The sequence below is a fragment of the Blastomyces gilchristii genome (assembly GCF_000003855.2).
Source record: "Blastomyces gilchristii SLH14081 genomic scaffold supercont1.11, whole genome shotgun sequence".
NCBI classification, from domain to species: domain Eukaryota; kingdom Fungi; phylum Ascomycota; class Eurotiomycetes; order Onygenales; family Ajellomycetaceae; genus Blastomyces; species Blastomyces gilchristii.
In genome coordinates, this window is record NW_003101672.1 from 698,253 (window position 1) to 721,973 (window position 23,721).

The window sequence follows — 23,721 nt, forward strand, 5'->3', positions numbered from 1 at the left end:
GTGGGTGGTTAGCCCTAAAACGCAGCTGGCTGGGGCCAGACACCGGACGGTCAATGATCATTGATCAATGGCCGAACCGAGTCGAGGACCGGGCCGAAGTCAACATTATTTTGGATACCTATAAGAATGGATAATTATATGTGCTGGAGTGTAAACAGAGAAGTGTGACGAACCCCGATGGATTAATGATATGAATACTGCCCTGTAGCACTATCAAGTTCTAGTCGATGAGGTCATTTGGCCGCTATTTGGGTCTTGTTTCCTCTCGGTAAGTCATGACGGCAGACGTCGAACTTTGCGACAACTTCCAACGACGTTATTAGACGGCCCAGTTGCCTCGAGGGATGGCTCTTAGATATGATATAATTGTATGAATGCCGCGATTTACACCCTCATTCGTTTCTATAAGCATTCCTCATGATTCACTAAGATAATTCTTGCTCACCAATTCCCCCCTTTGCCATTTTTAACTAATCCAACCCGTTTGGCTGCTTACTGAGATTAGCTTGTGGTATCCCCACCTAGCGGCCCACCATAGAAGAACGAGCATCAGCTGCCTCCAACATTTATTATTGGCGAAAATTTACAAGGGCATATGCTCTTCGGGGCATGAATAATTAGACGGATGCTGCTTTTTTTCTCCGGTAAAGTTCAATGTCTCATTCTCACTCCTGATGAGACGTGATCTGAAGCTGTACTAATCCCGGCGGACATTCGATTGCCCCCAGAATCTCTTGTCGTGTAGGGCAATTGAGCTCTAACTTGAAGAGATGCAAGAGACCTATGGAGAGCCATCGAGTAGGACGGAGGAGAGCAGTCAATCAAGCGATCAGGATGAGAATCGGGATCAGGTCCGTAGCCGGGGCGAGTCACATTTTGAACCAATTTGCCGGCCTAAATTGGATAATTACTCTAGATCAATAAGCCAAGCGACTTCACAGAGCTCCCACTCACTACGTCGAGTGTATTCCCTTTCTGACGGATATACCCATCCTGCCGTTGACAATGATCGGCTTCACGAACCCGAGGAGGATGAGAAGGCGGAGGAAGTGTCGGCTGCTCCTGGAATGGAGTATATTGTGAAGTGGGATGGACCCACCGACCCTTCCAACCCGCGGAACATGAGATTAGGGAGGAAATGGGTCGTTGTCCTAGTTTTGGCTGTTGGGTCTGTCTGTGTGTATGTATCAGTGAACATTTTCCAGGCCTCGCGATGTTGCTTCCCCGGGTCTTGAGAGGCTAATCTTGAGCTTTTGCTGGTTAGTACATGTACCTCGTCACTCTACACCATGACGTATGCGCAGATAATGGAAGAATTCAATTGCTCTCGGATCGTTGCGACACTGGGATTGTCCCTTTTCATCTTCGGATTGGGAGTTGGGCCACTGGTTTTGGCGCCATTATCAGAGGTAAGTACTTCTTCTAGTACATGTACTGTACATGCTGGTACACACAAGAAAGAAAGCTGAGCATAATGTGATGTCTTCTAGTTTTATGGCCGAAGGATAATATACGTCACTTCGTTTACATTCTTTTTAATATGGCTTGTACCGTGCGCTGTAGCCCAGAATATCGAGACTATGCTTGTGGCAAGGTTCTTCACAGGAATTTCAGGCAGTGCTTTCCTGAGCGTCGCAGGTGGCACTGTTGGAGATATGTTTGCTCGGCATGAACTTGCAGCGCCGATGATGATCTACACTGCGAGCCCATTCATTGGACCAGAACTCGGCCCTCTGTAGGAAATCCCTCCCGTGCACTGTTTTAATGAGTACAGTGTTAATGAGCTTTTTAGATTGGGCGGTTTTATATGTCAGTATACCTCATGGTATGTAATGTGCCCTACTTGTTCTGACATATATGGAATCTGACCTTTTATGCAGGCGCTGGGCATTTTACATGCTGTTGATATGGGCAGCGTCTATTTTAATCGCCATTGCCCTGCTCGTCCCTGAGACTTACCACCCAGTGTACGTCATGAAATCCCAAGATATTTTGCGCGATTTCCGCACAATTACTAATTTTGAAAAGGCTATTCCGGCGCAAGGCTATCAAGATCAGGCGGGAAACAGGCGATAAACGCTGGAAAGCTCCGATTGAAACGTTAGACCGGTCCGTGGGCCAGATTGTCCTTCGATCTATATATAGGCCGATGCTGCTGTTAACGATGGAGCCCATGTGCTTGAGTCTTTGTATTTTTTCGGCAATCCTGTTAGGTATTCTTTATCTCTTCTTCGGAGCTTTTCATCTGGTGTTTTCGACACTTTATGGGTTTACACTTTCACAAATCGGCTTAAGCTTTATTGGTCTTTTCGTTGGAATGATTTTCGCCATCATGAGTGACCCATTCTGGAGAAAAAATTACGCTCGACTAGTTCAGAAGCGTGAGGCGAAAGTTGGCAAGTTGGATCAATATGAGCCCGAGTGGAGGCTGCCCCCAGGTAAGGTCCACCTTTTTATGCTGGTAATTGTAATCATACGAGACATTAACAGAACTTTGTTAGCAATTGCTGGTGCCCCGATAGTGTCTATTGGCATTTTCATTTTTGCCTGGACAATATTCCGAGACGTTCACTGGATCGCACCTATAATTGGCAGCGCCGTATTCGGTCTGGGGTGAGTTCCTTTCCTCACTCTATTTTAACATGTATTGGTACTGGATTTATAGCTAACTATTATGGGCTACGTATCCCAAAACCATGAGCCACAGAACCATTCTTGTCTACTCTGGCATCTTCACCTTTCTAGTTGATGCCTATCCTTTATACGCTGCTAGTGCTCTAGCAGCGAATAGCTTCCTCCGGTCAAGTTTTGGTGCTGCTTTCCCGTTATTTGGAATCCAGAGTATGTCTTCTTTCCCATTACGCGACACCCTCTTCGCCGTTTCTTGCGTCTCTTACCACTCGAGAGCGTTCAGGAAATATCCATGTTCCCGAGTTATATAGCTAATGTGCCATGCAGTGTACAATCGACTAGGATTCAACTGGGCATCCACACTCCTAGCTTTCCTGACTGTCGCAATGGCTCCTTTCCCGTGAGTAAAATAGTACATTGTTACAATTATCTTCTCCTTTCCTCTTTCATGAATTTTCCTTACCCCTCGATATATTCCTTATGGGTTATTTTCTGCCAATATCTCACCCTGGCTATGCACAACGCCACTTGTAACTGTTGAAGATTGGATCCATTCCATCGCCCGCAGTCCTCTGCAGTTTGTGGATGGCGTGAGACTTGAATACTTCACTTGGAAAGAAATGAAGGACAAAAGAGCCAATTATGAGGTTATCTCATATTCCCACCATCCAACTTGTTCCGTTCTACTTCTGTGGATTGCCCTCACGTCAGAAATAAGTTACCATCAAATATGAGAGAATGGTTTCCAGCTAACCCCTCTTGCCTTCTAATAACAGATACATATTTTTCCGTTACGGCAAGCGGATACGAAAGAGGAGTCGGTTCGCCAATTCAACTCATGGCTAGTCATTGAATTGAAAATTACATGTTCTCCCCACAGCTCTGCGTCAAAGAGAAGGATAAAGGGTGTATGTAGGTAAGTCATAAATCGCTACATTAGTCATGCGGCCGAATAGAACATTCTGGTTTGGGCATTTAATTGATAGTGATGTATAAGGGGGCTTCTGATCCTTTTTGATTATTCTGCTGATTATATTAGTTGCATGTTGCATGTACAGATAGATATAGATCAATTTGCTGTACATTCCTTTCTTTTTTTTTTTATTTTCTAAATCAAATATGACTGCGGTTACTTTTACTCTCCATCCTTGTCTCGCATTCCATAGACATTCCAATATGTGTTCAAATATATAACTAATGGCGAGTATCATATGAATAAATGTGGTCTAGGGATGGATATTGGTGTCACTATCATTTGGTTTTCCAACGTATATAGGCAAGGAAATTAATAACTTCTTCGTTTGACAAATGAGCTATTCTGTGTGATGTTCCCGGCACAACGCAGTAGGTCTATCATCCATGATGGTGACCTATTACTGTTTTCAAGCCGTACCTATTTCTTCATATATGCTTCACAAGATATATTAGGCAAAATAGCATGGAATCATAAAGTTGATCATTCTTGGTAGTCCTCATAAATACTAGCGTATATGGCCCGTTTTTGAGCCATACTTAGCTATCCGAGAAGTCATACGCAACATTATAAATGACTCAGGATGTAAATGAGTGTGCAAAGAGGGAGTAACTGCCCGAGAGGGAGAGTAATTCAAAAAGAGTAATGATAGTGAAATAGACAGCGGTTTCGCACATTGACCTTGGCAGTTTCTTCTGCCTGTCCGATTTTCTGTTTTTTTCTGTTTTTTTCCTTTTTTGGGCGTAGGGCTGTTAGAATTCATTTCACGAAGCATCAAGCCATTACAGAACTCTGGGTATGCTGCGATCTGCCATATTAAAAGAGTCCGAATCCACCGCTTCCTCCACTTCCATCGCCTCTCCTGCCGCTACCACCAAGGCGGCCGAGCGTACCACCCAATACGCCAGTAGCAGTATCCGTAAGGTCCCCTGCAAGGTTGACAAGGTCTCGTGCTCCGCTGTTAGTAATCCCAGATACTTCCCTCAGGCTCTTTGTGGCACCGTCGCCTAGAATCACATCTCCTGTGGCATTGACTGTGCCGAGAATGGCACCAGTTCCAGTTAAGACCAGCGCCCCCGTACCGACGACCAAAAGCTCAGCGACATCCCCTGCTAGAGAGATGAAATTCTGGAATGCTCCGAACACTGTTTTTGTCGCATCAGTCGAGTATTTGGCTACAGTATGTGCAACAGCCACAGTGACGGCGGGCTTATCATTTTCCGTGTTGGGCGGGACAATTTCCCGGCCGGTGGCCTAGTAGCTTGGATTAGCCATGTATACACCATTGTCGAAAGAGACAGTGGACTACACACCGAAACTATCTGAACATAGAGGCGCTTTTTCAAGAACTGTTCTACCTGGTTCGCGTTCTCGATGTCAATATTTTCATCACCTGGATAGAGGGGGAAGAATTTCAACATGTGGCTGATAACCACCTGTGCGTTGCACGTGGCTCTGGTCATCTCGAGGATCGTGCAGTTTGAGCAGACTTCTTTCCCGTCGGAACTAGAAGGGGCGCTGAAGTTATAGACATTTCCAATACAATCCTTTGCAGGGTCCTTCTTTTCACCATATTGAAGATATATCTTCACGTTGAAAGGCATGCCGGAGAAGAGAAATCTAGATCTTTTCAGCACTGGACAGCGGCAGGGTCTTTCAAAACATGGGAGACATACTTGTAGAAGCTGACATTGACAACAACTTCAAGTGCTTCGACCTCACCTACTCCCTTTTTTTTGAGGGTATCAGCCTTATGGCTGGCATATTTCTGGTCTAGCAGCACGTGGATTGCGTCGATGTGTTCCTTCTTACTGCCATAGTTCCATCTCTGCAGCTCCGGATAGGTGTAGTTGAATACGGTATGGTTACGGACATCGTCAGAGGTATAAAATTTACCCTGGCTGCTCCGGAAAGGCGCAAGTGGAGTGGTTGGTCCAACAGTGATCCGTGCTGCGTCCTTCTCCGAGGAAACGACTTCTCCCTGTGCGTTTAACATATTTCCAAGTGCATCTTTCAGTATTTCTGTGGTATCTCCGAACCACTCATCCTCATGGATATACTGCCATATCGAATAAAATCGTTCGACATTCCTATACCATAATCTATCAGTGGAAAAAACGTGAAAACGATCATTAAGCATATAATCTTACGCGTGGTGAAGCCAGAAAAACGGATCAAAAGAAGCAACAGGGACTTGTGTCATATGTCCATTGTTGTCCCCGCCGACAAACAAATGCACATTATTATGTATGGATTCCAAGCTTTGATACCACTGGCCTGTTTTCACTTGATCGTCGGTCTTGGGAAGCTCTCCATTCGTGGCAAAATCGGCATATTTCAGCGCGTATTCGAATAGGCGCCAGATATTTTCAGCCGCATCGTGCTCCTTTTTCGAAATCTCGGGCTTAGTCCCGGGAAGGAACCAGGGCATAGTGTTCGTGAAGTTGTTATAAACCTCAAAACTCCTTATTTCTCCCTCACGCCACTTTTCAGGGAAGTCTGTACTCCACACTTTACCTTCCGTCTCCGCCTCCTGCTTCGTCAGATAGTACATGTTTTCCGGGCACCTGCTGAGGCCAACACAATCTCCGTACTAATTGGAATTAGAAAATTTCCCTTATGGGAGACATAAGAAACTTACTTCCACGTCGTCGTTGGGTCCGACTTTCAGTGTCTGAACACCAAAATCGCCGAATGTTGTCTTTCCTCCCTGCGGCTTTAGGACATATTGGTAGAGAGGATTGTCTATCACTTGCGGAAAGCCAGGGACAAGGTTTGGAACCTTATTTTCTTGGGAGGTTGGGGGGAGCCATTTGGCTATAATCTCCTGTTTTGACTCTGGCGGGGGAGCAGCCCAATCCCAATATGGGATCCTAAACGTTTCAGTCGCCTTCTTGTACTTCTGGTAATCCTCATGATTCTCCGGGATTTTGGGAAGGATCTCTGTTGCAATGATTTCTTGGATGAGTTGCTGGGGAATATTAGCCTATATATCGGCATGGGAAATAAATTGGCTTGAAAGAAGAAGTACCTCGTAAAGAGCAACATAAGGACGATGCCAACTTGGGAAGAGAACAGTACTATGGGTGCAATAGCCTGTTGGTTTAGGTCCATTTTTTGGCACCTCCTCGCCGTTCCATGGCAGATATGGCATCCCGTGAATCCCTGCAAACGCAAGTCAGCTGGGAAACTCTTTGGACCTTGTGGGACATGAAGTTCTACCTGAAATCTGGAAGTATGATTTAGGATGGTCTGCCGGTCTATCATAAAAGATCCTCAATGCTAGGACGTAAAGACTCCATTTGTGGATGTCCTTCTGCAAGTCGTGGATCTCCAGACGAAGAGGGATTTCACCACGGGGACCTTTTCCGGAGTGGACACCCGTAACCAGAATAGGTGCCATTGTATGTCGACGAATTCAAGCAGGTAGATGCAAGGCTAAGAAATAGAACTAGGTGTAAGAAATTGATATGAGACCCCAAAACGAAAAGGCTTCCTGCCGGATGAGTTGTTAATTTGAGAAGGTTGCAGTTTTATCCAGCTTTTTATAGCGCACAGGTGAAGCAGGAAGCTCTCTCGCTCGAGCGAAAGTCGGAGATCGGCCATACCCCCCAAATTCTGTGACCAGCCAGTGGGAGATCCGCTTCAGCCTCGATACTATGGCCTGTAGGCCAGTTTGCAATTCGATGTATACAGTTGAACCATGCGGATCAGACTTAAATTTGGAAGTTGCACGGACTCGCAGAGCTGACAGGTGTGCAGCAAACTCGTTTTCCAAGATTTCAAAATAATTGGTAGACGGGAGCCTATGGCATGGCCAGACCAGAGGAGTAAACAGCTGTGAAGAGGCTCGAAAGAGCTGATCTGATCAACACCTGTTCCCGTAACGCTCTCACATTCGCCTGAGCGCCCAATCTCCTGATGAAGGGATCCGTGGATGCAGCGTGATGTAAATGTGCAAAAACCTCTCACTAGTATTGCGGTAATTTCACCCAGCGTTAAAAGATCATTTTCTCAACGATTAAGTCAAGGCAGAGGCATGCCTCCCATTTCTCGTTTGTGTCAATCAATGTGGATTTCCAATCTCCGAGTCAAATTAATAATGCACCACACCCTGTAGTTGCAACAAGGACAGTTAGTTAATAACTCTAGGAATGCTGAGGTTGCTACTTACCTTTCGGTTGCATGGTTTGTATTCCCAGGGTGCAAATGCGTCACCAAAGAATGCTGCTACCTTCTCGCAGGGCATTTTGACTATCCAAAAATCTGAAATCTCGTAAATTGACATTGTGATTTTTTCTATTTCCCCCAAAGGTGGCGTAGACAGGGTATTCTCAGCCCGCCATGTCTCCAGAAATCAAGGCAGATCAAAGATGGCTGTGCGTATCCCCAGGTTGCGCGTATCCTCAAATTTTAGACGTCATGTGCGACATGGGCTCGTGCATCTCTCTCTATTCCAACGAATCACATCGAAAGGATATTCGGATCAAACTATGAATCAGTATCCTCAGCACCTCCGATTCTATTTTCGAGAGAATATATCATTTTAAAGGATTGAGGGGCTGAGCTTAGCCATCTTACTTGTTGAGTTTGTGTGAGGGGTAGCTATGTCGTAAAGGCTTCATTCTTTCTGTTTCACCAACATCGAGTTGCTAGTGCTGCAGGGTGATGTTTCTTATCGCAAGTTCGACTCGCCACTTCCAATCCATGTCTTTCTCCGATCGCTGGGAAGTGGTCATTTGTTGAAGCAAACCTCAGTTTGGTGATAGTTTTGAGTATATGTGATAAACCCAGGTTTAACGTTCTGCAGACCAGGATACGAGATTTTCTGCAGGAATTCTGCAGATGACAAGGCTTCGATGTCTACCCACCGCGAGTAGTCCCCGCACTTGCATACAAACCAGGACAGAGTAGTTGGAGAAAAAGTTAATCGGCATCGGGCTGCCTGCTGTTATTCTTTCATATTTGATGATATACTTTCGTCATCAGTGTTTTAGGCCCTTTCAGGTGGGGTGATGATCAGAATCTGATATTCTAGCAAAACGATTGAGAGAGTGTCTACAGATATGTTCTGTTAGGATGGGAGGGTTAGAATTAAACATTGAGCTAGAGAAGAGAAGGACTAGGAACAACAACATGGCATCTCTGCAATTATAGAAATTGTTTAGATTCCTACGAATCTCGCCCGTTAAGTGGTGTATTAGACCGATAAGAAATGAAGGCTATGAAACCGTGCTGAGTGTGCGACAAGTGCCCCATCCGCCGCTGATAAGCTCAAGCTTAGGCCGTGAATCTCATCAAATCTAGGGTTTTGCGGTTTCCGAACCACACAACAAGGTGGAGGAGGCATGGCAGTGACTGACTGGATAAATATACTCTATCTTCGTTTAGTACGTCAGTAGATAGCCAATTGGAAAATCAAGGAGCCTAGGAATGTATGTGAACGCAAGAACTTAACTAATGGCATGTCATCCCCTATTTGAAACCCCTTCCTTGTAGAACGTAGTTCTGCGAATTGCGTTAGCGATAAGCTGAAAGAAATTAAATCCCTTTCAAAAATCCATTCGGATGATTTGGGTCAGGCAGACTGTTCAGCCTAGACTCGATTCCTCCACTCTGGAGAACTTTTAAAGCCATGCGCTAGAACATTTCAGGAATAATTTGAATGCTCAGAAGCATATAGTACGGGTCCCTCTCTCTCCCATCCGCCCACATTGGGAGTTGCAATAAGGGATAGCCTTGGATGCCCCAGCTAATTAAATTTTAATGCTGCGGATCTCCCAAAAAAATAAGAACACCTGCTGTGATACCTCGAAATAGAGAAGTTGGATCCATGGATTCCCTTCTGCATAGCCTAATCAAATGAATTGGCGACTGATTTTCAAGGTATAGGCAATACCTCACTCCATTAGAATATAAACTTGCTTTGCCTTACAGCGTATTTCTTATTTTCATGGATCACGGTGTATAAGCCAATCCCAGCCCATCCTTCACTTATCAAAGAAAAACGGTACAGACCCTAAATTCCACAAAGAGTTGTACGGGATGTGCTATCGAGGCTAAGAATACGACGATCCGTAATTCACACGGAATGTTCCAATTAATTGGAAATATTGGACATTCTGTGGGGTGATGCTAGTGCGAATCGCGTCATTCTCTCGCTGAGAGTATCCTTATGATGTTAAGTTCGTCGTAGACTGCCGATGGGAAGCCGATTGATGTTATAGACGCCCTGGTTGGAATCTACCAATTTGGTCCCCATCTTGAGCATAAAAGACAGAAAAGTAATTTGAGAAATAAAATGGGATGAATAAACAATCAGCTGTCTGCTCCCATGCCAATATACCTCAAAGAACGTGGATAATTTCGGAAACATAACAGTTGCGGTATGGATGGCATAAGGAGCCCGATGATAGAACGGGAGCTGGCCATGGACAATCAATGCATTATGGATGGGTAAGCCCTGACCCATAGAGCCGTAGTTTTACCAGTGGTAAGCGTTTCTACCCAGGCAAGGAAGGAGGGGTGGCCCGTGCAAGGAGGAGGGTATCATAAGCTCGTTATCATGACTTTTTTTCGTTGGCTGTTTGGCTCATCTGCATGCGGCACGAATAAATCCTATCCTATGCCGCTGTGGGACTAGTGGTGATTGTATGAAGTTGCCATAGAGTGGAAAATGCACAAAAGGTAGCAATCGTGAGCAGAGTGTTCCACCCAGCCAATGGAGATGTTGGCGCAGCCGAATTTCAGAAAGCTAGTCAAACATATCTAAATATATGTTCATGGGGGATCTTCTTTGGAGTCTATTCCGCGCGTCATCCAGCGGTACTAGCATGAGAGCGGTGATTCTTTTGGTGGTCCAAGCATTTTTAGCGTGCCACCGAGGGAAGAGCAGTGGACTTCTTCTGCTTTCTAGGTTGAAGAGGGTAACTAGGCAACCTCAAGCCATATTATCTGACTCCAAACGGACAACGTTCCAAACAAAAATCGCTAAATTTTACCCCAAAGAAGCAAATGACCAGCCATCTAGGATCCACGTTGACAGACAAAACCAAATAGCTGAGATGCGGAACTCTCCCTAGGATGCTTATTGCATATCCTAAGAAGGGTCTCGAACTCATCTTTGTCGGCTTGGACCTAGCCTGATATGACACAACCCCTGTTTGCTCGAGCAAAGCGGTAGTGCATAATATACGGAGTAAAGTTCCATGAGAGAGATAGTCCTGCTAACCGAGACCCAGAGATTAGCAATGGACAAAGCGATCGAATCGCATATTCTTCGTTTCCGTCCAGCGAGCTGAAGGTATCCCTGTAGATCTTCAGATTCCACCACACAAAGATAGAGGCGTCGCTCGAACGGCAGTAGGTTCGATAGTTAAAACCAACATGTCCATTCTTCAATCGCATTTCTGAGCCGGTTATGCAGGATTGGGGGCCTTTCACCAGGGTTGCATTGCATTCGTTATCGGGGAAGCGGGTTCCCATATAAACCTTATCGAAAACGATATGGGGCCCCGTAATTTTGTAATTAATAGCGGCAACTATTCGATCCTGTTCGGACTACGCAATATATCGTTGGGTCAGATGCACATTATCGTCATGCTTACCTTACGGCGTAAGTTAGCATTCGTTCCAGCAGTATAGACTCATACACGATATAGCTAATCAAATTCACTCCTCCTAGCAATTTGTCAATCACAAACGACTTAGATTCACTGCCAGCTTCACCTCTTGAACATCGTGACCTGGGAAAAATTCATACAAGAATATAAGCATCCAATGTCTTTTTCTCAGGCAGCATGTAGCAAAGAAGTTCATATTTGATTCTCCATGTTTAGCAAACTCTAGATTTTCTAAATCACTCGAGGGTCGCCATGAGCGGCGGGCTAGTCGTTCAATTTGCATGACTCTTTCAGAGCTTCCACGCTGAGGTAGCTAGTTTGTATGACGCGTATCGACGATTCAATCCATTCTTAAGTCTGACTAGAAGAATAACCCTACTGTTTCTGTGAAGGTAGTGGTGAAATCGGCCTCGCATCACTTTCTTCTGGTGAGTGGGTGGACTGGGGAGAACGCTTGGGCCAAAGGACTAATTTAGGGGCAAGACTGTGAGCTGCCGGCTGACTCGGGGATTTTATCGGCCCGATTCCGAGTTCTCGGTAACTAAAGCGTGGGAGCAGGAACTCCGACGCGATACGTATCTGTTAACATGGACAAGAAAATTCATTTCAAAATGAAATATGGATCCCGCTTCATTCAGGATACCCAACAATTACAAAAAGTGATGTATTCTAAGACAATTCTTCGCACTTTAAAGCAAAATTCCTCAATAGATTTTCTGCTTACTGCCTTCCCAACATTTCTTATTGAATGTTGTTTTCTTTCCATTTTAAAACGCAAGGAGATATCAGGTACCCTCTTCAGGAAGCGAGATAGCGAGATAGCGAGGCATGTCTAATTGCCGTGTCTTCCTTCCTGGGTGTTAAAAGCTGCTCAATGCAGAAAGCCCCTGAAATACCCTCTAGTTTGATTTCAATACTAGAAATTTTTTTCAATTTTGTCCACATTGGGCGTCTTATACTACTTGTCACAGTGTTTGGGAACTTACATTTGAAAATTTAGCCATACCAACCTTTCTCTTATGCTATTCACGCTCTCCTTCAGGCCGGATGTCTGTTATCGTCCGTCTATACAGGGCTATCCGCCTAGCATTTATTCCAGCGTGACACACATTTCACTACGTTTACGCGCATACACGTGCTGGAAGCAGGGAATACTCGCACACATATACGATGCTATCATTTTCGTACAACTCTTGACTCTTTTTGGATTGCCGCCATCTCTCATACACCTGTAGCTGTTATCCATCTGTCCAAGACCATGCACATGCCGGACACATGCGACAGGAAAAGCAACAGCTTTTCTTTCTCCTCTCTCTCGTGGATTTATCATGGCTGTGTTCTGTGTCTCGGATGTAGAGTGGGTGTGTACGAGAGTGACAGATAGAGCAAGGCAGGACAAGATAACGTTTTATGTCCAACTACAGGAAACAGGAGTAAAAACACGAATAAAAATAGAATTGCGACATGATGCAGTTTCAACTTGGTTCTACTGCCATACAGGTGAAGAGTGTGGGAGGTCTGAATGCATGTTACACGCGCATCGCACGACAAGTATGCATTACGCACTGTTTATCCTGACGGCTATGTCTGCAACTTGATAATAGACGATTCGTATATCTCGTATCCAGAGTAAGAAAATAGTGAACAATGAAACGAAAGGGTGGCATGACCATATCCCACAAGGTCTTGGTACTGCTTGGTTGAGAATAATTATGGGAAGTTCAAGTAGCTATAAACGGTGAAAGAAATGGGACAGTAAAATAGGAAGGGAGGTTAATCCACTGGAATATAATCATTGCCATTATTGTGATTCGAAGCCTTTCCGATACATAAAGAATAGGCGAGGAAGTATGGGGTAGAGCGATTAGATATACATTATATATCCATACAATGTAGACGCTCCAGAGGAGACGATACCACCCCTGGCTGTATGAACAGGGGTCAAATATATCTGTCAAAACTAGGCTCGATTCTTCAATGATTGCAAGTAATAAGCAGCAAATGAATACTGAGAACTGCCCACGAACTGAAACAGAGTAAAGAATTAGAAAAAGACCGATCAAAAGAATGATAGACCTTTCTCATTCAAGACCAAAGCGGAGGGTGGAAACTAGAGAACATAGGAGAATTAGACCCATACGCGAGGTCTGAACATGTATGCCGTGTAGATAACGATACCTAGATGTAGGGATGGTAGGTATATTTGCAATGACCTAGAAACTACATAGCGGCGGTTGCTTAATAACTGTATAAAGATTGTAGAGTGGTTCGGGCATGGTGGCAGGTATTTAACATGGCTCCTGCTCCTACATATGTGCGGAAGCAGGAGAACCGTTCCATGGGCCGTCGCAGATGTCTGTGAAATGGTTGACACAGCATTGTTTCAGAGTTTGTACGCCGAAGACATGTAATGAAGACGTGAGTGTGATATACACAGCCGTAGAAGCGAAAAAAGCGGAAGGGAAGAGAGATATCTCGGCCACCAAAACGTAAATTGGAATGTTACCCCTTTTCGATTCTCGGCTCTTGGTCCTCAGCATCTGCTAGATCGCATAGAGAAGTTTTTTTTTTTTTTTTTTTTTCTTTCTTTCTTTCTTGTTTTTTCGATGTAGAGGCGGTGTGCATGGGTATGTAGCATGTATGGCGCGGGTGGTACGCCGCGCATACTTCGTGGTGCTCTACTGGTGCACATATGGGGGTATGCGATGTTACCATGCCTCGCACTCGACGGTTACTCTGCATGCCCTGGTAAGTTAATTTGACAACACAAAGCCCGTTTGAGGCAGAGAAATGTTGCGTCAAAGCTTCAGAGTTTAGCCCAGACACTCTGACCAACCATCCCCAATGGCTGGAATGCCCCGATCAACTTATCCTCTCCGCTTCAAGTCTCCTCCCTCGTGGTCCAGTATCTTCACTTTGCTTGCCCAGACTGCCTCGCCTTAAAGCACAGCAGATGGTCCCACTTTCCTCACTTCCCGATGTGCTCATACTAAATAGTGCTTCAAAAGCATTTCCTCAACTAAGCTCCTCAAGAACATCTATCCTGCCACCCGACCTCCGACTTACTTTTCCCTTTGCGCTCGGCCCTCCTGCCGTCGAGGATGGCTGGAAAGATCTTCCACTAAGTTGTGGGAAAAACATATAAAGGAAATGGATATATTTGAAGCACCACATCGCCGGATCAACTCCCGTATCGATGGATCAGGATCTGTCCTCAACATCGCAAACCGTAAGCTCGCTCACTGGATTGAGCGGGTGATGACTGCCGAATAGAGAGGAAAGCTGTTAGGTTCAGGAAAGTGTGCATGGAAGGTGGATTATGCACGTACGAACGTAGCAGGATGTTGAACTGTATTAGCATTGTTAATTCAGTTCATGCGTACGGGGCATGGCAGAATATCCCTAATGGGAAAATAAAGCTCGAATCGAAGATAGCAAAATCAGCCACCGTTCGATAACAATTCTGAGGTTGATAGCACATGAGCAGCAAGCCACTAGGCAAACACCCGCCTAAAGCCCGACGTAGGCATGTATGGCTAAGGTTCATGTAGGTCTACATGTACTGCATGTACCATATTTATTGTCTCGCTGGCACCTTGGTGCTAGGTTGTAAACGTGATGGGGATTGAGACAGGCGGGTATATAAGTTATAACGAGCAACTCTAGAGCTGCATAACTATGGCTGAGCGCCATGTGGAGAGCGCGCCCCTTTTTCCATGTCCATTTACGCATTCCTTGGCAACGTACTCCGTGGCTGTCTGACAAGTGAACAAATTGATCCCAGCAACAAAATAAAACCGACTCAGAAGCGGGGAAAAAGTGATATCAATGGGACAATCCAGTCACCTATCCAAGCCACGAGGCGAACGGACGATGCTGGCATTCGTGGATCCTCATGGTCATCAGACGTGTTCCCCATGACCTGATGCCATGATGAATAAATAAAAAGTTGTGGCGCCTCTGAGGCTACCTACAGAAGGAAGCAGCAGCCCGTGCTCAACTTGCCGAAACGAACAATCCAGTCTCAAGCCACTCGACATTGCGTGCTTGGGTGGCTGCGGCATATATTATGCATGTTAGTGTTGTGCCTGTTTCTAGGCGAATATTTCTGGCAATTGATCGGCGACGTATTCCGTACTCCTAAAACAAATAATGGAACAAAGAAGTGGTCCGGATGGAGGGGAAAGGGAGGAGGTTGTGATCACCGGAGAAAATGATGACGACAGAGGTTGTATTTTCTGATTTGCAGGTCTGTAAGCCACCCTGCTTTTTCTCTGTGCGGATAGGAAGGCAAGGTCAAGGCAATAGCTATGCCAGGGGGCCCGCTTTCTCGAAGGGTAGGTAGTATGTAGCAAAAATATCAGGCCAAGGAGCGCGGTATGGACATTTTGAATGGGTAAGATCAAAAGGCGGTCAAGCAAGTCCAGTCAATCAAAGTTGGACATTCATCGGTCATTCATTATTCATTCATGTCTCTCTTAGGAATCCGCGATGGTGGGTTTCTCATCAGAGGGCGCCTCACCCCATTGACCAATGGCTTTGTGCCAAGACGCATCCTTTTAGGGCTTGCCATTGTAAGCCGGGAGATATGACAATGTAGACATCACCATTAGCCATAACATCTTTTGCATTTGAGTCAAAAATTGTCAAATCGGCCATTTTATGGGATAAGTGATGACAATGCTAATGATGTTGCTGATAAGAACATATATTTTTGTAACCGAGGAACTTTGATATGAAACTGTGCGGAGTATGTACAGTACATGTACGTCGATAAGATACACATCCATACTCTGCACTGAGATGCCTGGAAAGAAGAAATTAGACAGGTTGGCTGGATTTTTGGCAGAAACGGAACCTGAAAACCCCTGAAAAACCTTTGTAACCAAACAAAGAAGCAAATCGTAATGGCTGAGGAAAGAGTAGGGAAGGATAACTCGGAGTAATGCACCACGCAGATAGTCGCATAAATCTCAGAAAACAAAGTATGAATGAATCATTCATGCAGGAAAGGAGAGATTCCGAAAATTTAGTTCTGTTTCAGCATTTTGCGATCGGCGATTGAGAAAGCGGGTGCCCTGTGACTGAAACCGAAGGGGATGTCCAGAACAGAGATTGGGAAGCTGACCGTCGTCGGGAACCCTTCATCTACTTCGAGATTTGACTAGCTGAGCTTGTGCTTGAGGAGATGGGAGGGTGTTACAAGCACGGAGAACCAGGCCGCAGAGTCTTGCTTCAGCTATGGGCACTGTGCATACATGTGCAGATTTGGCGAGCGGTTGGCACGCCCGTTGCCAGGGTCAATGACGTGCGGATCCCACGCGCACTCGATGTAAGGAGTATGTAGGTACGATACCTCTGTGCTCAGGGAGGTTAACTAAGTTAAAGCTACATCATTGTAGACGGCCTAGTCGTAGTTTTGGTTGGAAGGGAGTTTTGTCATGGTTGTAGGTCGATATGAGATTTGAAACTTGGTGATTGTGATTCTCATTTCTGCTGTCTTGGTGCCAAGAAAGAGCATATTTAGCTGGGATGTTTACAATGCTTGGCAAGCTGGTGCCATATTTCAGCCGCTGCTTGCATTTACGGTTGTATGTGCAGAGTACTCTGTACGGAGTAGTTGAATTCCAAATTCTTAGAAACTGAGCTGAAAGCCTATGGATATACTGGCATTGGTGCATCGGTATCTACCACAAATAATCTCTTGGTTTCTCTTCTCCAGAGCCTAGTTAACACTCACAGGACAGGGCTCATCTCAGCCTGCCACTCCTCCAGGGTAGTTAATGAACATTTGGAAATAGCTTCTAACTATTTGCCGCACTGCACACCCGCCTCACGACGTTCCTTTCGCTCTGGTGTAACGTCACCCTGGAAAGTGCCAAAAGGAAATTCATTAGCTAGTGACATACCCGGAGCGTATTGCTCTCGGCGTTACCTTCTTCGATGAATGCGCACCGGATGCCACATCACTGATTGCTCTTGGGATCGGGAAGCATGTTCACTCTCCCAGCTAGGGTGACGAAGTCCCTCTGTTCGTTTGATTGATCAATGATGGGTCCCATGTCTTGGCCTTTTTCTTTCTCCCTTCCTTTTTTTTCCCTTTTTCCTTTTTTCTTTTTTGCGTGGTATGTATGATGGGTGGATGACGAGTCGGGAAAAGGGGGGGGGGGAGATTAAGGAAGTGTGCATCTGACGCACGGAGTGTGGTTGTCAACTTATGCTTAATTTAACCTTATCTAGACGATTTGGTTTATCGGGCACAGGCCCCGCTGAGAGGAGAACACCTCCACCTCCACCTCCGATGTAGCGGGGTGGGATGTGATATAAGGTCTTTGACAACGCTAGAAATCCAACTGGAAAAGCTGAATTAGGCCAGTGGTTCATAATGATGATTGGTACGGAAGCACATATGTTATAAAACCTAGCACCAGCAACAAACTTACTTCCCTCAACTTTGGTTGGCGCGGTGGTCCGTCACTGAACGGCCGCGCATCTGGGACAAAAAATAAAATAATAAGCTACATAGCTAAAAATAAACTTGATTAAATTCCCTCCCAAATGTTACAGATCAACGACTCACTGGCTATTCCTATCTCGCCAGTGGTAAGTACCTGTGCCTCGTTCAAGAAATGGATGATAAAATGGTCTGCATCCAAAGCTTCAGCAGGAGTGAAAAAGGATATTAGTAAACTATCGCACCAAAAGGATTGATCCTGAAAGTGGCGGAGTAACCACCGTACCAGCAGCTTAGGATAGGGTACTATGTTGAACAATAGGTTTAAAGGGGAGGGATAAATAAAACAGAAAGGAGCAGGGGCGGCCGTTCCTGCTTCAGAACTGCTAACATTTCCTTACTCACCATAGATTCTTGATCTCAACGCTTCAACCTGATGTTAATAATAATCTATTAATAGCGCTCTCAAAAGTAATGTCTCAGACTAAGAATTTAAGCTGTAATACTGTTACCATTCTGAAGCTCAGACATCTGGAGATTTAGGCTATCTTTAGTTGAGCTTTTTTAGTATTATGCTGTCACAGACGCTAACTCCCCTAGAACCCAGCTGCTAACTCTTGTTAAGATATGGAATGGAAATACTTTATGCCGGGAACAGAATTAGTTACAGCTTAAATTCTTACGCAGGACATTACTTTTGAGAGCATCGTCCGAGTTATTAATCACAGCTTTCCCCGCATGTAAGGCCAGGCCGAAATGGAGACAAATATATGGACCTTGGGCAAGTGGCCAAAGATTAATAATAATTAAATCGTTAGTTAACTACTCCGTAGTTAACTATTATTATTGTCATGAAGTTCATAACTAGACATTATTGTAATTCATTACCATTCCATTACCACCATTATCATTATCATTATCATTATTTTTGAAAGTTATAAGCGATCGAGCCATAACATTGTTGGAATGTGAATGTACACCTTTGTACTGCTTATTTTTTTCCCCAGTTTTCTCCTAATTGTGACCTAGTTTTTATTTTTATTGGCCCTGTATTGGCTGAGGGCCCCGAGGTGGTCCAGCCAGTGGAAGAGTAAGTTATTTATTATTATTATTAGTTACTTTGACGCACTATATTTCTGGACGGGCCTCGGGAATTCAGCTGGGGCTTGTTCTGCTTCGGATGCGAGAGACAGAATAACCATCCATGTTGGATGCTACAGAAAGGGATTGTGTGCCTTAATTTTTGGGGAGATACTTGTGTGTTTTGAATTGCTATCCCGCTGTGAAGCTGCAATCATTTATTTAAATAATAGTTACATCTCCGGGCGGGCGCGGCGGCTGTGTGTGTAATAATATTCATGCGCATTAGGTTAAATATTTACTATTTTGCTAGAAATCGCTCCTTCAATCATATGCACAGACGTAGTTACTCTATAGATATTATTATTATATTATTTATTATTATTATTGCTGTTTTTTTTTTTTTTTTTTTTTTTTTCTCCCAAGGTTGGTCTGACGACACGACGAGCCCACATGAAAATTCACAACACCGAGTATAAATTTAAAGTCAATAGATAACTACGCAGTAGATAGTAAGAGTCAGAAGTGGTACATAGATGTCTGTCTGCTTCTCTCCTCCTGGATAAATAAATAAGAGTAATTGATTCTTGCTCGTATATCCGCCCGCGTGAATATCCGGATATAACCCTGAGCAGTTGCATTGCCGTAAATAATAATATTATTATTTAATCTTGCTGTTGATGTTGATGTTGATGTTGAATTGTTGTGACTTCCCTTGCTGTTTGCTGTTTGTTCCCTATCGGCTCACTCGCTACCTTTTTTTCTTCTCTTCTTTTTCCTCCTCCATCCGAACCATCGACAACCACGACCTCAAACCAAACTCCCGGCTCCCTCGCGCCACAGCTCCTATCCTCACCGCATTCTCGTTCTCGCAGCTGCATCTTCTGACACTCTCCCCTCTTGCCGTTGCTTCTGCTGTCTCCCTCCCCCCGTATCCGTCCCATCTTCAGCCTCTCTTCCATCCCCGCATACCCTCCCTCAACTTCCCCGCCCTCGCCCTGCTCTCGTTCTACACCTTCTACCCGGTCTCTTTTTCTGAGCAAATCTACCCCTCTATCCCTCTCCTCCTCCTCTTCATTCGCCGTACCGTCCGTCCGCATCTTCATTGACGCTGCCCTATGTCTATCAATGCGCTGCCAGCCCATCCGTGCTCCCCCGCCCTCCGCCACGTCCTGTGCGAATCTCAATTCACATTCCCATTACCACGACGGCTTATCCGTCACTAGCTATCATCATCATCATCATCATCATCATCATCATCATCATCATCATCATCATTATCATTTTACCTCTCATTGTCATTGACAACTGACATCGATATCGACGTCGGGATCGCAATCGCAAACAATCGCCCATTGTCCTAGCAGTACCTCCACCTCCCACAGTGCGCACACTCCACTGCATTATTGTCTCGAGCTCACGTTTGTGCTCCTCAGGTTGCACACTGCGGCGTTGTTCCATGGTTCCCTTTCTGTAATGCGGCCTCGTCATATTTTTTGCTTCTTTTTTATTCAGCCATCAACCACGCTTTCCACGCTCGCATTCGCTTAATCGGCGGCGGCCTTTCTCTTGTCGTGCAGCCTTGTCCCTCGGTTTCGAGCTTATACCGCGCCTCTCGATTGGTCCCTGCTCTGCCAGCTTGACCTCTTCCCCTCTCGTCGGCTGCCATCTCTCGCCCTCCGTTCCAAAGTTACTGTGCTGAACTCGGGCTGCTCGACGCTGTCGCACCGCAGCAATCCGCCAGTCAGACCTCTTAACGCCCCTGGCTGCGGTCGCGTGATTCTACTTCGGCCGCGCCCTCACTTGCTGAAGCATACCTCGCAGCTGCCGTGCTACCACACTCGAACTGCTCGCGCGTGTTGGTCTTATATCAGCCCGTCAAAATATCTTACATAGCCTCTTGGAATCTCGTTCCAGTGTTGTGGTTCCGTGTGTCGCAGTGGGAATTTTTATTTCAATCTAATTCTCATTGACAAATTGAGAAAGAGAAATAGGCAAAAACATGTTAAAAAAGGCAAAAAACTAAGAACAAAATAGGAAAAAGGAAGTGAAAAAAGGAAAAAAGAAATTAAAAAAAAGCAAAACGAAGGGCTGTATTTAGATTCAGGCGCAAGATACGCACCGGCTACTTGCAGAAATCAAGAAGAAGCCCACCCAGACAAACGTGGGCATCGCATCGATCGACAGGAAGCACAGGCGAAGGAGAGACTAGCCCGCACAGCCAACCCCCCTTCCACCGACCTGCCATTTCCTAGCAGGTAAATACCGTTTATAAATATATATATCTCTAGATCTATATATTATGACGGCCAGCACCAGAAATGGATCGCCGTCCCCGTCACCGGCTGCTCCTACAGCTGCGGAACAAGAATCCAAAAGTATGACTACGACCCCCGCCAACCCGCCAGAGACGAAATCCCAAACAAACGGGAAAGGAAGTGGCACCGCTCAAAGTAGCCAAAAACCCGCCTCGACATCCGCCAATGCTAAGGACCCTCTCCGCCCAAGGAGGAAGAAGGCTAAAAGAGCTTGTTTTGCTTGTCAGAGGGCCCATCTGACCTGCGGTATGCTGATCTGTTTATCTCACCTTTGATTTGTTTCCCCCTTTTTCCCGTTTAACATCGCTTTCCCTTTTACCCTCTCCTCACTCCTACCTCTGTATACTACCGTGCGCTTTGTCCACATCTTAATGTTTTATCCATCCCATCCCGCTCCGCTGCCTATCGCACCATGAGGTAAATCCTAGTAAACTTGGTTGAAACCACCGTCTACACCCAACTGTGCACATACGCGCAACCAATTTTTAATTAGCCACTCTAACATTGTTCACCTATTCCTAGAGAATTGTGGAAACTAACAACCCCAATTGATTTACAGGCGATGAGAGACCTTGCCAACGATGTATCAAGCGCGGGCTCCAAGATGCTTGCCATGACGGGGTACGGAAAAAAGCCAAGTATCTACACGATGCGCCGAACGAAGCTCTCCTGCCCGGCATCCGAGGAAATTATTACAATCAGGCGAATACAACGAGAAATATCCCCAACCAACGGGGAAATGCCTCCAATTCAAACTCGAACAAAGTCTCACGCCAAAGCGTCTCCTCCGCCAATTTCTACACACCCCAGGCCGCCAGGAGCTACAATGTCTACGTCCAAGCCAAGTCTCAACAAAGTCATGTACGCCCTGCAGTGATGCAGGACGCTTCGATGAATCCCAGTGTTTTCCATGCTCAATCGCCCTCATCGACACAGAATTTCGACCTGTCCTCGAATCCGCAAACTCAGAATCTCTCCTCAGCCATGTCTCAAACCGCGTCGTCTGTGTCTGGCCAGAATCAAGATCCCTTTGGTGCCGCATTTTTTGACCCCAGTCATCCAGCGCTGTTCAATTTCGATATAGCCAGCATGAATTTCGGCAATCGATATGGCGCTTTGGAATTCGGGATGCTAGGGCACATGGCTACAGGAGCAGGAGACACTCCACCCAGTGATTCAGCCACACAGCGTGGGTCCATTGGGCGGAGTTCTGGTACATTTACTGCTCAAAACTTTGGAGATAGCGCCAACAACCAATCGCCCTTCCTGTTTGGTGATCCAGTACTCAATGACTGGAACCCAACGGGCCAAGGCCAGGCAAATCCGCGTAATATCTACAATCAGAACGCGGTCGCTGGCCAGATGGGTGAGCAGAACCCTCACGCTTTCGCTATCGAGAGCGCTCCGATGAATTTTGCCAGCCCGAGCTCGACAGAAAGCCCCCAGATGACGACCACAACACCATTTGACGAAGCCAACGCCAACTTCTCCTCCCGAACAAACCTCATGCATCCAACAAACACTCCGCAACAATCCCGCATATCAACTCCGGGCCTCAAACATCAAGGCTTACACGTAGGCGTGAAGAGGCGATACCGTAGCCCTTCATCAATATACGAGAGCGTCAAGGAGCCATATTCATATACAAGCGGCTTCCACAGTCTCACGGCATTTATTCAACGGCGCTTCTCCCCCCAAAAGACCCTTCAGATCGCCAAAGCGCTCGCCTCGATCCGACCCTCCTTCATCGCCACAACCAAAACCCTCAACCAAGACGACCTCATATTCATGGAGAAATGCTTCCAACGAACGCTGTGGGAATACGAAGACTTCATCAACGCCTGCGGTACGCCGACCATTGTCTGTCGCCGGACGGGTGAAATCGCCGCCGTGGGTAAGGAGTTCAGCATCCTTACCGGCTGGAAGAAGGAGGTCTTGCTGGGCAAGGAACCGAACCTAAATGTCAACACGGGCTCCTCGTTATCATCAGCGTCATCGGTAAGAGGTAGCAGCACATTTACCCCTCGAAACAATAACACCCATAATAGCATAGATCCTCACACAGGCATGCCCACCGTAGGCGGGGGTGGTGCAAGTGGACGTACGCAACCTGTCTTCCTCGCTGAGTTACTCGACGACGACAGCGTGATTGAGTTCTACGAGGATTTCGCGAAACTTGCCTTTGGCGATTCGCGCGGGAGCGTGATGACGACGTGCAAGTTGCTGAAGTATAAGACGAAGGAGGATAGTGCGGCACTGTTTCATGGGAAGGAGGAGACCCAGCAGGGTGGAGTGGATGGGAGCAGTGGTACCGGTACTACTACTAGTGGTGATGTCGCGACAACGACAGCAACAGGCACGTCGACAAGCAACGGCGCCAATGCCAACACCAATGGGAACAATACTAATCCCAACGATCCATCCACCGCCGCTTCATCGTCAGCGTCATCGGGTTGCAGGGCCCGCAGCAATCACCTAGGCAAACGTGGGGGAAGAGGGGCATTGCCGGCGAAGCGGGGATGAATCAGCTAGGATTCCGTGATGGAAAGGTGGAGTGCAGTTACTGCTGGACGGTAAAGAGAGATGTATTTGATATACCCATGCTTATTGTTATGAATGTAAGTATCATGCGTTTTTTTTGAA

General features: G+C 45.9%; 4 protein-coding genes across 5 annotated transcripts in view; 2 read left to right on the forward strand and 2 right to left on the reverse strand.

Moving 5' to 3' along the window:
* The first annotated feature begins 70 nt into the window (after nt 1–70).
* Nucleotides 71–4,103, forward strand: BDBG_05433. Of its 2 annotated transcripts, XM_031722153.1 has the most exons (12): nt 71–368; nt 506–644; nt 729–1,180; nt 1,265–1,409; nt 1,491–1,735; nt 1,793–1,825; nt 1,881–1,967; nt 2,029–2,438; nt 2,502–2,613; nt 2,708–2,841; nt 2,959–3,031; nt 3,408–3,918. In XM_031722153.1, the coding sequence occupies exons 3-12, from the start codon at nt 771–773 to the stop codon at nt 3,475–3,477; spliced, it is 1,719 nt and encodes a 572-aa protein (XP_031578969.1). In that variant the 5' UTR covers nt 71–368; nt 506–644; nt 729–770; the 3' UTR covers nt 3,478–3,918. The 2 variants fall into 2 exon arrangements, with proteins under 2 accessions (XP_031578969.1, XP_031578968.1); XM_031722152.1 differs by having other exon boundaries at nt 71–644; nt 3,408–4,103.
* Nucleotides 4,104–9,518: 5,415 nt separating this feature from the next.
* Nucleotides 9,519–11,169, reverse strand: BDBG_05435 (uncharacterized protein). The gene has a single exon (XM_031722154.1). It carries the CDS (start codon nt 11,087–11,089, stop codon nt 10,742–10,744), a length of 348 nt encoding a protein of 115 aa, XP_031578970.1. The 5' UTR covers nt 11,090–11,169; the 3' UTR covers nt 9,519–10,741.
* Nucleotides 11,170–19,290: 8,121 nt separating this feature from the next.
* BDBG_05438 (C6 finger domain-containing protein) overlaps nt 19,291–23,721 on the forward strand; it is a 5,054-nt gene continuing 623 nt past the window's right edge. The window contains exons 1-2 of the mRNA XM_002623884.2: nt 19,291–21,324; nt 21,638–23,696. Coding sequence (XP_002623930.1) covers nt 21,063–21,324; nt 21,638–23,601 — 2,226 coding nt within the window. The 5' untranslated portion in view covers nt 19,291–21,062 and the 3' untranslated portion in view covers nt 23,602–23,696. The remainder of the gene's footprint in view (nt 21,325–21,637; nt 23,697–23,721) is intronic.
* Nucleotides 19,426–19,905, reverse strand: BDBG_05437 (uncharacterized protein; the record flags this gene model as incomplete). The annotated part of the gene is made up of 1 exon (XM_002623883.1): nt 19,426–19,905. The coding sequence occupies one exon, from the start codon at nt 19,903–19,905 to the stop codon at nt 19,426–19,428; it is 480 nt and encodes a 159-aa protein (XP_002623929.1).

Excerpts from the sequence above, each read along its gene's own strand:
- BDBG_05433 (XM_031722152.1), top strand. The coding sequence starts at position 771 with ATGCAAGAGACCTATGGAGAGCCATCGAGTAGGACGGAGGAGAGCAGT. Across the intron at positions 1,181-1,264 it reads GCTGTTGGGTCTGTCTGTGT|TACATGTACCTCGTCACTCT; the intron begins GTATGTATCAGT and ends TTTGCTGGTTAG. Across the intron at positions 2,842-2,958 it reads CCCGTTATTTGGAATCCAGA|TGTACAATCGACTAGGATTC; the intron begins GTATGTCTTCTT and ends TGTGCCATGCAG.
- BDBG_05435 (XM_031722154.1), bottom strand. The coding sequence starts at position 11,089 with ATGGGAACCCGCTTCCCCGATAACGAATGCAATGCAACCCTGGTGAAA.